Source organism: Odontesthes bonariensis, chromosome 22, assembly GCF_027942865.1.
Source record: "Odontesthes bonariensis isolate fOdoBon6 chromosome 22, fOdoBon6.hap1, whole genome shotgun sequence".
Classification (NCBI taxonomy): Eukaryota; Metazoa; Chordata; class Actinopteri; order Atheriniformes; family Atherinopsidae; genus Odontesthes; species Odontesthes bonariensis.
The window spans coordinates 12520826-12532896 of record NC_134527.1 but is presented as its reverse complement, the minus strand read 5'-3'; the positions used below and the strand labels follow the sequence as shown (position 1 = coordinate 12532896).

The following is a 12071-nucleotide window of genomic DNA, read 5'->3' as shown; positions in this document are numbered from 1 at the left end:
CCCTTGACTCCCACACACAAATACCGTGCAAATCGCAAGCACGTGCACATGCACACAAACTCAGAGGACTGCTGGGAAGTAGGCCCATTTGAAGAGCCAGGTGCTGCTGATGAGGACCACTCTGGTACAGTTCCATGTTTTGTGCTGGTCTACACTATGTGTGTGTATATGTCCTGCAGGAAGCCTTTCAACACTATCTGGAAAACAGCATTATTATCTGTGCGAATTGTTTAGTCTGGTTTTCATCTTTTGTTACTGGAACAATTAGCATTTAAATGATCAAACTATCCTCAAACAGAGAGAATGTGAGTAATACCTGATGCTGACTGTTCCGACAGGCCTCCTGCGTCTGGCCGGAGTTAGTCATGTCGTGTTTGATGTTAACATCACACACTCCGCTCTCGGCACACGTTTCTTAATCTGGCTGAGCTAAGAATACATGCATACACACGCAAACAAACACAAAACCCGGATCCATCTGCAGCAGCTCCATCCTGCGAGAGTTTGCCTCGCAGGTCCGTCTGCTTATTTGGCCAATATCAATACACACACTCACCAGCAGTGCCACCCACAGCCATGGCTGCACTCATCTGTGCCAGGAGCTCAGGATTAGGTTTAAGAGCTCCCAGAGTGGCAGCGATGCCTCCTGCGACTCCTATCATGCCCAGAGCGTTGCCCAGCCGAGCTGTGCTCTGGTTGGAAAGGCCAGCCAGGGCACCGACACAGCACATGCCTGAGCCCAGGTACATCATCTGGTGAGAGGACGGGACCAAGTGGGGAAAAAGGTGTTGAGGACAAGGATTGAGCGAACACAGGATGAAAAATAATTAAATCATTTAGCAAATGATTTTACTTGGAAGGTTCTGTACAACATCTGCAAAAACAAAGAGCACATTTGGGGGTGTGGAGAACTTGTGTAGTCACAGCCTGTTTTCTACCAACTCTGCGGGACCACAAATACACACAAAACATGTGGTCACGGTATGAACATGACCACATGTTCATACACCTGTTCACACCTGTTCAATGTTGTATCCAGACTGCAGAGCAGCAGCATAGCCTCCAATGAAGACACCACCTGGTAGCAGGTAGAGGTAGTTGTGCTCAGGAGGATCAGTGGGACGTTTGAACATGTCCAACATCTTCTTGGTCACCAGGAAACCACCTGGGGGAGAGAAAATGTATTCACATGTGCTTACAGTGGAACAAAATCAGGTCTGAAAGTTGGTTTCAAGAACAAAACCAATGGCAATAGAAAAAAAAAAAAAACATTAATATAAACTCTATGAAGGAAAAAAAAATAAGAGGTGTAGAGGCAAGTAGTCAGGGCACCTGAAATAGTGCAGCAGGTGTTGCAAAGCCAATAGCTAAAAACTGTTGCCAAGTTCAATAACCAATGTCAGGAATTTAATGAGTCTACTTTATGTCAGTGTAAATATTTCAAGTAGAAAACCTCAGAAGTGTCAAACCAGGACCAGACACTGTCTCACTGCTTTACAAGAGAATATCACATTACCGTGTGTGAGTCTCCCTTTCCCCCTCTGGCATGATCATGGCCACGTGCACTCACATGCACCCATACATACAAGGGTGAATCAGAGGTTAGCATCTGTTTCTTTCCAGTACATGTAACTTTAGCCGTAGAATGTCCTAGTTAAAACATAAAATAATAATTTGACTATTTTTATTGCAGACCAGTCTGTGTCAATATATTAATATGGAAGAATGTTCGTATATTTAAACAACACAAAGCCAGTATCCGCTAATTTCTTTTGGTTGTTCTCGCTCTTTTTTTTTTCTTTAAATCCTAGAATGGGTCCAATGGCCTTGTATTTAGAAAGAAAAATAAGCCCATCAGCAGCAGAGTTTAAGTAATGAGGCTTAAAACAAGTCTAAGAATAGTTTACATCAGTGCTGACAGAATGACCCATTACGACTCGGAGCAACATATGGGTCGTTTTGCCTTTCGAGCCCGAAGCGACACAAACGCTGCATCAACATTTATAAAGGCACACAAGTCGAACTTCAAAATATATTGAACAAATAAATAAAAGCAGAAGGTTTAACCTCAGATATGCTGTTTTATGTCATGTTTCTAGTTTCTAGAGGCTGAAAAATAAAAAGCTTGAGTGAACATTTTTACGTTTTCTCACGTTTTAGAAGGCCGTTATAACTAAGCCTTCAGTCTGAATGGGTTAAGCTAACCTCAGCATACAAACACTAACAATACTAAGGCAATGTTGTTAAGCAGGTTTAATGTTTACAATGTTATCACATTTCAAGCTAATGGTTATGCCTAAAATAAGTGGCTCGAACAGGAAAATATGCCCACTGACATTCAACAACAGCATTAATGCTGCCAAGTGTTCTCGGTGCATTCTAATATCTTATTTTTGTTGAAATGTGAAACCAGGAGCTCCGTCTCACTGGAAATGAATTTCACTTCTTTATGTTTTGTATGAACAGTAAAGCTGAAGAGCCTGAAGGGCTCTTGCTTTGTAGCAGGATTCATAGCACCGACTTGAACTCAAAACCTTGTGTCCTAAACTTCTCAAACTCACTATGATGAGACGCTTTAGTGCATTTTTACAAAATGGACTAAACTGACCCATAGTGCCAGCCAGCTACTGCTTGCATCAAAGTCTGCCCTGATGCCGAGATGTGATCGAATACGAAAACTTTTTGGCTGGAAGAACACTTCATTTCCCAGGACTATTAAAGAGTGATGAGTCGTATAATGACTCCAGGAATACTCTGTCATTATAATGGGAATTATTAAGGGTAATAGCAGGACTGGATGTGTGTGGTCCAACCCTGAGCCACTGACTCTGGTCTGAGCAGATTGGTAGAAAGGGCAGCTGCAAAACTTGGGTCGAAATTATGTTATTGTACAATCAATACAAAGCGCCTCAATCATCAGCCGAAGTTGTTTTTTTTCATTGGCTCACAGTTGCTGTAACTGGCAGGGATCACTGCGAGGTGTCTATGTTTGGGTGACTCACCAGCAATGTTGACTGAAGAGATGAAGGCTGCGAGCACGGCCAGTGTGTCCGCAGTAGTAGCTGGCAAGTAGCCGCCTCCCATCAGGGACAGACCACCCACAGCCGTCAGACCTGCGGAACACGTATACGTCAGTGTTCGTGAAATTTCCGCTTTCAGAACGCAGGATACAAAGCAACAAAATATGTGGCGAGGGAAACGACACAGGAACTAAAACATCAATTTCAGAATTAAAGTAATACTTCTCAAAATTGTTATTTCAATCAGCACGTCTACAGACACGCAGGATACAGTTTGCCTGCCGGACTGGAAAAAGAAATGGGAAGATGTAGTGATAAAAAAAGGGAAAGGAAACAGGAAAAAAATAAAGAAAAAAAAGTGTATGTATTTTCCAAAATAGGCTCAGTAAACCTGATAACATCAGTCCCGTAATGATTTACAGGCAGTAAGATGCAGTACACAGCATATTAAGAGCTTGTGTGCAATTAAGGCTGACTAACGTGTGTGTGTGTGTGTGTGTGTGTGTGTGTGTGTGTGTGTGCGTGCGCGCATGTTTGTGCTGGAAGTCTACAAATCTAAATTGGGACTTTCAAATAAGGGCCAAAAAAACAGCTTTATAATCATGTGTGTATATCAGCTCCTATACAAAGTTTCAAATCCTGCCAAACATAATTTCTCAACTTCTCTTACGTAATTAAAAGCTCATTTAAAATCTGTACTGAAACAGAAGAGATGACGACCGCTGCAGGAAACGACAACAAGTTATCATGTTACGACGCAACCTGCCAGAATAATGCGTTTTCCAAACATCTGCCATTGAGTTTTGGGCAAAGGACACCTTAAAATGTTTCAGTTCTCCATATTGTGATGGTTAGGATGCTTTGGTCTTATTACAAAACTAACCAACCATATTACATATACAATCAGACTCATGAGTAATTTGACTGTAAGTTTGTGTCTATGAAGTAATCGGTGTGTTTTAGGTGTCCACCTTGTTTAACACACACACACACACACACACACACACACACACACGTACGTATAAACAGCTTTTATAGACTCAATAGACTGTTCAGCAATTTCAGGCAAGGTGTTCCCCAATTCCTCCTTATTTAGTCAATTAATGAAATCATTAAAATTTTATCACTGAAACGTGAACTTTAAATGTAGTATTTAAACTATTTTTCAAATTGATCTTTTACTCATTTTTTGCTTGGTTAACACGAGATCAAGCAAACTGATTTATTTATTTTCCAACTTATACATTTTTTTATATTTTTAATACATAGATGGATTTGTGGTAAGCATTTAAACCTTGCCCATCTGAATGCCCTACCAAAAATTGGATCCAGATTCTTTACAAGACTAATTTGGAAACAAATATATGCAAGTTAGTCGAGACTGACGTTTGGCATTAAAACAAAAAAAAAGTGCCGGCCTTCAGCTGATCCAAAATGCTGCAGCCAGAGTTCTGATGAGAACTAGGAGGAGAGATAATATTTTTCCAGTTTTACCTTCTCTTCATTGGCTCCCTGTTAAATCCAGAATGAAATGTAAAATTATTTTCCTCACATATAAAGCTCTTAAGGACCAAGTTTCATTATATCTTAAAGATCTCACAGTTTGATATTTTCCCAACAGAGCTCTTTACTCTCGGAGTTTCTAAAAGTAGAATGGGAGGCAGAGCCTTCAGTTATCAGGCCCCTCTCAGTGGAACCAGCTGCCAGTTTGGATTCAGGAAGCAAACACCCTCTCTACCTGTGATATTAGGCTTAAAACTTTCCTTTATGATAAATCTTACTGTTAGGGATGGCTCAAGTGACCCCAAACATCCCATAGTTATGCTGCTGTAGGCCTTGACTGCTGGTCTCCCATGATGCATTTCTCCTCCCGCTGCCATCTTTACTCTCCATCGACATATGACATTATTATTGTCATTAACTTGTGTTTCTCTTTCTCAGAAAGTATCCATAGATTGGTGTTATGGTGCTTGTTGTCTCCCCTTCCCTTTCGTCTCAACCCCCAGTCAGTCGAGGCACATGGCCGCCCTTCCTGGTTCTGGTTGTGCAAGAGGTTTCTTACCGTTGCCTCGTGCATAACCAGGACGGAAGACTGTATTGTTTCGATTAAATCGGTTTGTTTTCTTAACTGGGGGGGGGAAGCGCATGCAAACAACATCAGACACAACTCTAACAAGTTAAGGTATGTATCCTCAAATAAATCAGGTAAACAACTATCCTCTTTAGTTAAGAAAATGACAATGAAGGAATCTATAGTTTTTCGTGACCCTGAATCGAATCTTCCTATCACAGACAATATAGCTATAAATACACAATTTGCTTCTTTTTATAAACAACTGTATAGTTCTGAACTGGCTTGTGAAAGTAATGAACAAGAACTGTACCTGAAAGGCATTGATATTAAGACACTACCAGAAAATCAGAAGGAGGAAATGGCGGAAGAGATTTCTGAAACTGAAATTAAAGAGGCAATGGACAGTTTTGCCAAAGGTAAAGCCCCTGGTATGGATGGGTTACCAATCGAGTTTTATGTAGAGTTTTGGCCCCAAATAGGTTCATTTTTTGTTGAAGTTTTAAAATATGCAACTACAGAGAGTATATTACCCCCATCAATGTATCAAACCATTATAAATGTAATTCCAAAACCAGGTAGAGAGTGTAATAAGCCATCTGACTTCAGACCAATTAGCTTAATAAATAGCGATAATAAAATTATTACAAAAGTCTTAAACAATAGAATGGCCAAAGTCCTTCCACTACTTATACATTATAACCAAACAGGTTTTATACAAAATAGAAATTTAAAAACAAATGTTAGAACATGTATATCTTTAACACAATATGCCAAACAGCAAAATATAGATTTAACATTAATGGCAGTAGACGCTGAAAAAGCATTCGATCGACTGGAATTGAGCTACTTGTATAAGGTACTGGAGGCATTCAACTTCCCAAAAGGAATAATAGATCTGATTAAAACCATTTATAAACTACCGACGGCCTATGTTTACTCAAACGGCATTTTATCAGAAGCTATTAAGATCGCAAGAGGTACAAGACAAGGTTGCCCTCTATCACCAACGTTATTTGCCTTGGCTATTGAACCGCTGGCACAGAAAATCCGTGAATGTGAGGAAATAACCGGTATATATGTAGATAGGGAGTGCTACAAGCTAAGTCTGTATGCGGATGATCTTATGCTTTACCTAACCAATACTATTAAATCAATCCCGGCATTGATGGGGGTAATAGAGAGCTTCTCCAGAATTTCAGGATATAAAATAAATATTGATAAAACAGAAGTAATGCCAATAACAGGATGCCGGCAAAATAAAGATGAACTAATACAATTTAAGTGTCAGAGGGATAAGATTAAGTATCTAGGATGCCACATCAGTACAGACAAAAAGACATTATATCAAAATAATTATTCAACTTTACTTGTGGAACTAAAAGCTGGTTTAGGCCAGTGGCAGGACCTCCCGATTAACATCATTGGTAGAATTAATTTGGTAAAAATGATTTGGCTGCCCAAATTTCTGTTTGTTTTCCAGGTAATACCAGTTATACCCCCCAAAACCTTTTTTAAAACTGTTGAAAGACTTATTAGTTCATTTATTTGGTCAAATAAGACTCCCAGACTGAGTAGGATGCTCCTTCAGAATAAAAGAAGCGAAGGAGGACTTCACTTACCAAACTTTGAGATGTATTACTATGCCGCACAATCGTTTTATTTTGATAAAATAATAAACAGAACAGAGGAAGAGTCATGGGTCAAGATAGAGGACTTTCAACTTGGATTAGATAATTTGTTTGTAGCTATGTTTACAAGACGAAAAATAAAAGGTGGTTTTGTAATTAACAGCACACTGAAGGCATGGCAAAAAATAAAGAGCATATTACATACAGAGATTGGACTGCCAGGGACTGTAGGCCTATGGAACAATTCTGCAATTACTATCCAGAATAAAAAACTTAATTGGGGTAGTTGGAAGGATAAAGGAATATTAACAGTGTCGGATATATGTGAAGAGAGTAAAATATTGTCTTTTGATCAACTTAAACAAAAATTTAACTTAACAAATACTGAATTCTTGAAATATTCACAATTAAGAAGTTGGTTACAAGATAAAATTTTGTTACAGGGATGCATAGAATCACCTGCAGTTAAATGGATCTTAAAAACCGGTGAAAAAAGGAAACTGATAGGAACTTTATATAATGGTCTGATTGATGAACTAGCTGGCAGGTATTCATTACACAAAATATATCAGAACTGGAATAATGACCTTGGGATCACTGATTCAAAGGTAAAATGGAAGGAGTGTTTACAAGTAACACATAATATCACTACTAATGAAAATCTACGCCTCATTCAATACAAACTAATGACAAGAATATACTATACGAGATCTAAGGTGCACAAATTTGATCCCTCTTCTTCTGCTCTTTGTATAAAATGCCTTACAGAGGAAGATACATTAATACATGCCTTTTGGGAATGTCCAGCAATTAACCAGGTTTGGATGGAGATAGAAAAATTGATTAATACGGTGTGCAGAGTTACAATTAATCTCACACCTCAGTTATGCATCCTTCACAATACAGAACAGGTAAGATACCCATTAGGTTGGCAGATATGTTTTTGTTCGCTGATTTATAAAAAACTTATTTTAAAACATTGGAAGAACCCTGTAGCAGCTTCACTTTATGAATGGAAGCGTCTGTTGAAACATTATTTAAGTATTGAAGGAACCATATATGAAGAAAATAACAAAAAGCAACAGTTCAAAAAAGTGTGGAATTGCTTATATGAAGCATTGTAATTTCAGTGGCAAGTAGTAAGGCGGTGTCTGGGAGCGTCTGAGTGGAAACCCTGAAGTGTGTGGGTGTGGGTGTGTGTGTGGGGGGGGGGGGGGGGGGGTGTCTGTGTTTGTCGTATGGGTGTGTGTGGTATTGGTGTGTATGGGGTGGGGATGGGGGGGGCGGGGGGGCACACGTGTGAGTGTGTGGGGAGGAACGGGTGGAGAGAAAAATGTTGTGATGTGGAGAAAAGAAGAAACTTGTTTTTGTTTATTGTTTTTTGTTCTCCAGTCTGTGTTGGAGTTTATTGTAATGACTGGGCTTTGTTCAGACTGGACACATATCATGACAAAGTAAAAAATAAAATTGTATAAAAAAAAATGTTTTCTTAACTGGGCAACTATCCTTTTAATTAGGTTTGTATGTATTGGATTCATTTGGATTTTAGTTCATTTGATTTGACTGGGTTATGATTGCATTACAATTATTGGAACAATAATTGCCTTGAACTGGATTGTGTCTTTGAAGTGCTTTGAGATGACATTTGTTGTGATTTCGCACTATAGAAATAAAAGTGAATTGAACTGTTCTGATTAATGATCATTGCAGCATATATTTAATGACATAAATTATTCTAGTTAAGACAAAAAGTTATTCATGATCTGCCCTCCTTGGAGTTTTGATACTCAAAGATGCCAATCTTTGTTAGATACGCTTATTTATTTAAACAATACAGCAAGAATAGAACAACCAGATTACCTTAAAGAAATAACAGAGTTACCATGACAGTCACACACTCTGAACTGAACCAGTCATGGGCCCAACTAGCCCAACATGGTGACTGCCAAAGGGAGTGTGGCAATGCCAAGAACTTAGACAAAACAGAAAGAAAACAGGTAAAGTTTCAGGTATTATTAACTTGAATTAATGTGGAGATCAAAGACGTGTCTGCCTGCCACAAAGAACATATTAGCCAGAGAGAGTGCCAACAGGCATCCGTGGACACACCTAAACACCAAGTGTGATACATACACAGGTGTTTGTGTACCTATTGGGTGGACTGACGTCCAGTATGTCTGTGGCACACATCAAGTATCATGCTACAGGCAGTGGAACCGTCTGAGCTCTCATGTAGATTAAAGCATTTATCAGACACCAGATATGAAAGTGAGCTTCAAGGAGCCACTGGAAATTAAACCAGTGTCTGAAAAATTTAAGATTGGCCCACCAGAGTCACGACTGGTTGTAACACTATAAATGCCCCAAGAAGAATATAACTGTCCGTCACGAAAAGCCTGAATTCCAATAGCGTTCTCTAACGTCTGTGAGTGTTTGTGTGTGTGTGTGTGTGTGTGTGTGTGTGTGTGTTAATTATGCCTGGCACAACAATAAGAGGATTCTGCTGGTCTTTATATTTCCATGACCACAGACGGTGGCTGAAATAAAATGGAAAAAGAAGTAGTGAGGTTACACCAAAAATGCAAGGGGAAAATACCTGGAAAGGAGATGAGAAAGAAAAAAAACTAAACATGAGGGCAGATGGAGGGCAGATCATGCAGAGAAAACTCCAGATTAATTTCAAGGGAAGAATTACATCTTTCAAAGCAAATGAAAGATAAACTTTAAACAAAGTGTTTAAAATTCTGTTAGAATTGATCTTTTCTAAAACCAGGAGAAAAAAAATGCATTAAAAATAAAACAAGTGAAGAGCTAAAGGAGAATGGCATGAAGATGGGAACATGAGACGGGTCATTGGGGGTCCCCTCTGCAGAATGTGAAAATCCTCTTTTAGCTGTTACACGGCAGGATAAGACGAAATGAGAAACACTTCCCTGACCCTTAAAGTCCAGTGACAGTGTGTTACTTCCGACTCCTGTGTGGGGCTTTGGCGTGATCAAAGCCTTGCGAATGCACACAAACATTTATCTCTAACCTCTTAACCCCACTGTGTTAAACAGAAGCAAACAATTACCAAGGACAGAAGCTTTAAATCTTTATATGGGCTGAATGGCACAAAAGCAACAGCAAGTCAACAAAGGAAGGAATGCTGCCCTGTCTGTGTTATGCCCAGTTCTCTAGATAGATCTTTATTTCAACAATTATGTTGTAGAGGACAATATAAAGGGGACAATGATTCTTTTTGTCCATACCCCACCTGTTGGAGGGTGCAGAATGATGAATTTGTGAGTTCTCAGATGAGGTTTTAGCACTGTTTGAGACACCCGAAACACAACTTACCTGAAATGGCGTTGGTGACAGACATGAGTGGAGAGTGCAAAGCGGGACTGACTCCCCACACTGTGTGGTATCCCACGATGCCAGCAAGGCCGAAGGTGGTGACTATCTGGGTGAAGGCGGCGTTAGGAGCCGACAGGCCAAGACCCAGCAGGGCAGCAATACCTGAAGCAGAGTGAGAAAAACACAAAATCAGAGCTATCGAGACCAGTAGAGCAGCTTGTGCGGTGTGTCCAGAGCGAAGACAGACAATAATATAAAAGCCAATGTCTAGAACATTGGCTAGAACATTCAGCCTGAACACTGAACAAGACACATGAAACTATCCACTGTTTCACATAGTGGCTTTTTCCACCAAAGTGGTTCCAGTGCTGGTTCGGAGCCAGAGCCCAACTAAGAACCAGTTGTTTATGTTTCGTCATGATAAACTGGTGCTCCAGCGGCACCAACTCTTTGTTGGTCGAGAGTAAAGAAACTGTTTAGATCGTGGGGCTGGGTTATGGTGACCAACTAAAATGTTTTGAATCCCGTGCTTAAAAATCTCAAGCCCATATTAAATGTAATCTGCCTAATGCAAGAAAAAACTGAGTCTCGACATAAATGTTAAGCAGAGGTAGCATGAACCCAGTGTTTGCCTCACCAGCTCCATTTTAGACCAATGTACTCGATAGTCCCATTCACAATCATTTTTATTAACTGAATTAATAAGCAGCGTATGTAACATTGTATCTAATATCACCTGTTGGCCTTTATAGACCCTCCCAAAAGGCATGCATTAATCCAGTTTACAGCGACGTTCATAAGAACCCGTCAGCATTTGGAAACACCAAACGCTTGGCGCTGCAAAGAGCATTCAGACCATAACTGTTTAAAACTGTTTAAACTAGACTAGTAATCCGAGTCCTTGCACCGGTGTCCCAAACAGAAATTCAGAATACACCAGAGGGAGGTTCAAACATGCATTGCTATTGATTTCAATCATGTGAAGCAGAAAAGAGTTGTTTTTTTTCAAGCTATACCCAAACTTTTCTCATCTTTTCTTAGTAGTATACAGAGAAGTATATTGTAATAAACACGTTTCCTAAACTTTAGACATAATTAGTTCACAGCAACGTGTTGCAGACACATGACCACCCATGTTGACGGGTACAGTTGCCGGTAAGAGCAATTTCTCTGGTAAACTGGTTAGAAATTTAACAAACTGTCTTTTCTAGAGATAAAAATGTTTTTCCATCAATGATGGTCATTTTGAAAATAATAAGATTTTTTATTTATTTTATTTTAAAGAGGCCTATTTGCACAGAGTCTGCACCAAGCAAGTTCCTGCCACCTAGAAAAGCTGAGCAGGGCTGTGTGGAGGTTTAATTTCCCTCTGGGATAAATAAAGTATTTTTGAATTGAATTTGAATTGAATTAAAGCAGGGAACTGCTCAGGCACAGAGACAATGTGTGAACCACATTAACTACATTTGCTGCACTTACACAGAAGGCTGTGTAGCGCCATGGGAACGCCTCACTTCAGTGCAACTTCAAACAAACACACAGCTTGACACCGTTTTTACAATGCACACTTCCTGACACTAACAGGGTGCCTGTGTATGTGTGCGTCCTTGTAATGTGCCTCTGTCACTTCCCGCCTCCAGCGCACATTCCAGCAGTGACTTAAAAAGCAGCTTCTTAACCTATCCTTCACCTTACAGTACACCTCAAACTCCCTTATGACCCGCTGGTGACGATCAACTCAAATGAAAGAGTAGTCCTTTTTCTCTGACAGAGAATCTGTTTCTAATGTCCCGCTCCGATTCATCCACAACTACTGACCTCCAGTGTATGCGCCAGCGGTGGTGAGAGTAGCCCTGAAGGGGGAGATTTGGGCTGCCTTCTCTGCCTCGAGTTGCTGAACAGACTTGGGTTTCGGAGGAGCTGCGACGGGCAAGTTGTTTGGCTGAGGAGCGGGGAACATGTTGTTTCCATTCTGAAGGTGATACCAGAGTGAAAATAAGAGGAAACAAA

General features: G+C 40.0%; 1 protein-coding gene across 1 annotated transcript in view; it reads right to left on the bottom strand.

Annotated features, from left to right (window-relative positions):
• nnt (nicotinamide nucleotide transhydrogenase) overlaps positions 1-12071 on the bottom strand; it is a 40446-nt gene that overhangs the window by 16610 nt on the left and 11765 nt on the right. The window contains exons 10-14 of the mRNA XM_075456388.1: positions 11880-12033; positions 10062-10223; positions 3003-3113; positions 1020-1165; positions 557-752 (exon numbers count right to left, since the gene is read on the bottom strand). Coding sequence (XP_075312503.1) covers positions 557-752; positions 1020-1165; positions 3003-3113; positions 10062-10223; positions 11880-12033 — 769 coding nt within the window. The remainder of the gene's footprint in view (positions 1-556; positions 753-1019; positions 1166-3002; positions 3114-10061; positions 10224-11879; positions 12034-12071) is intronic.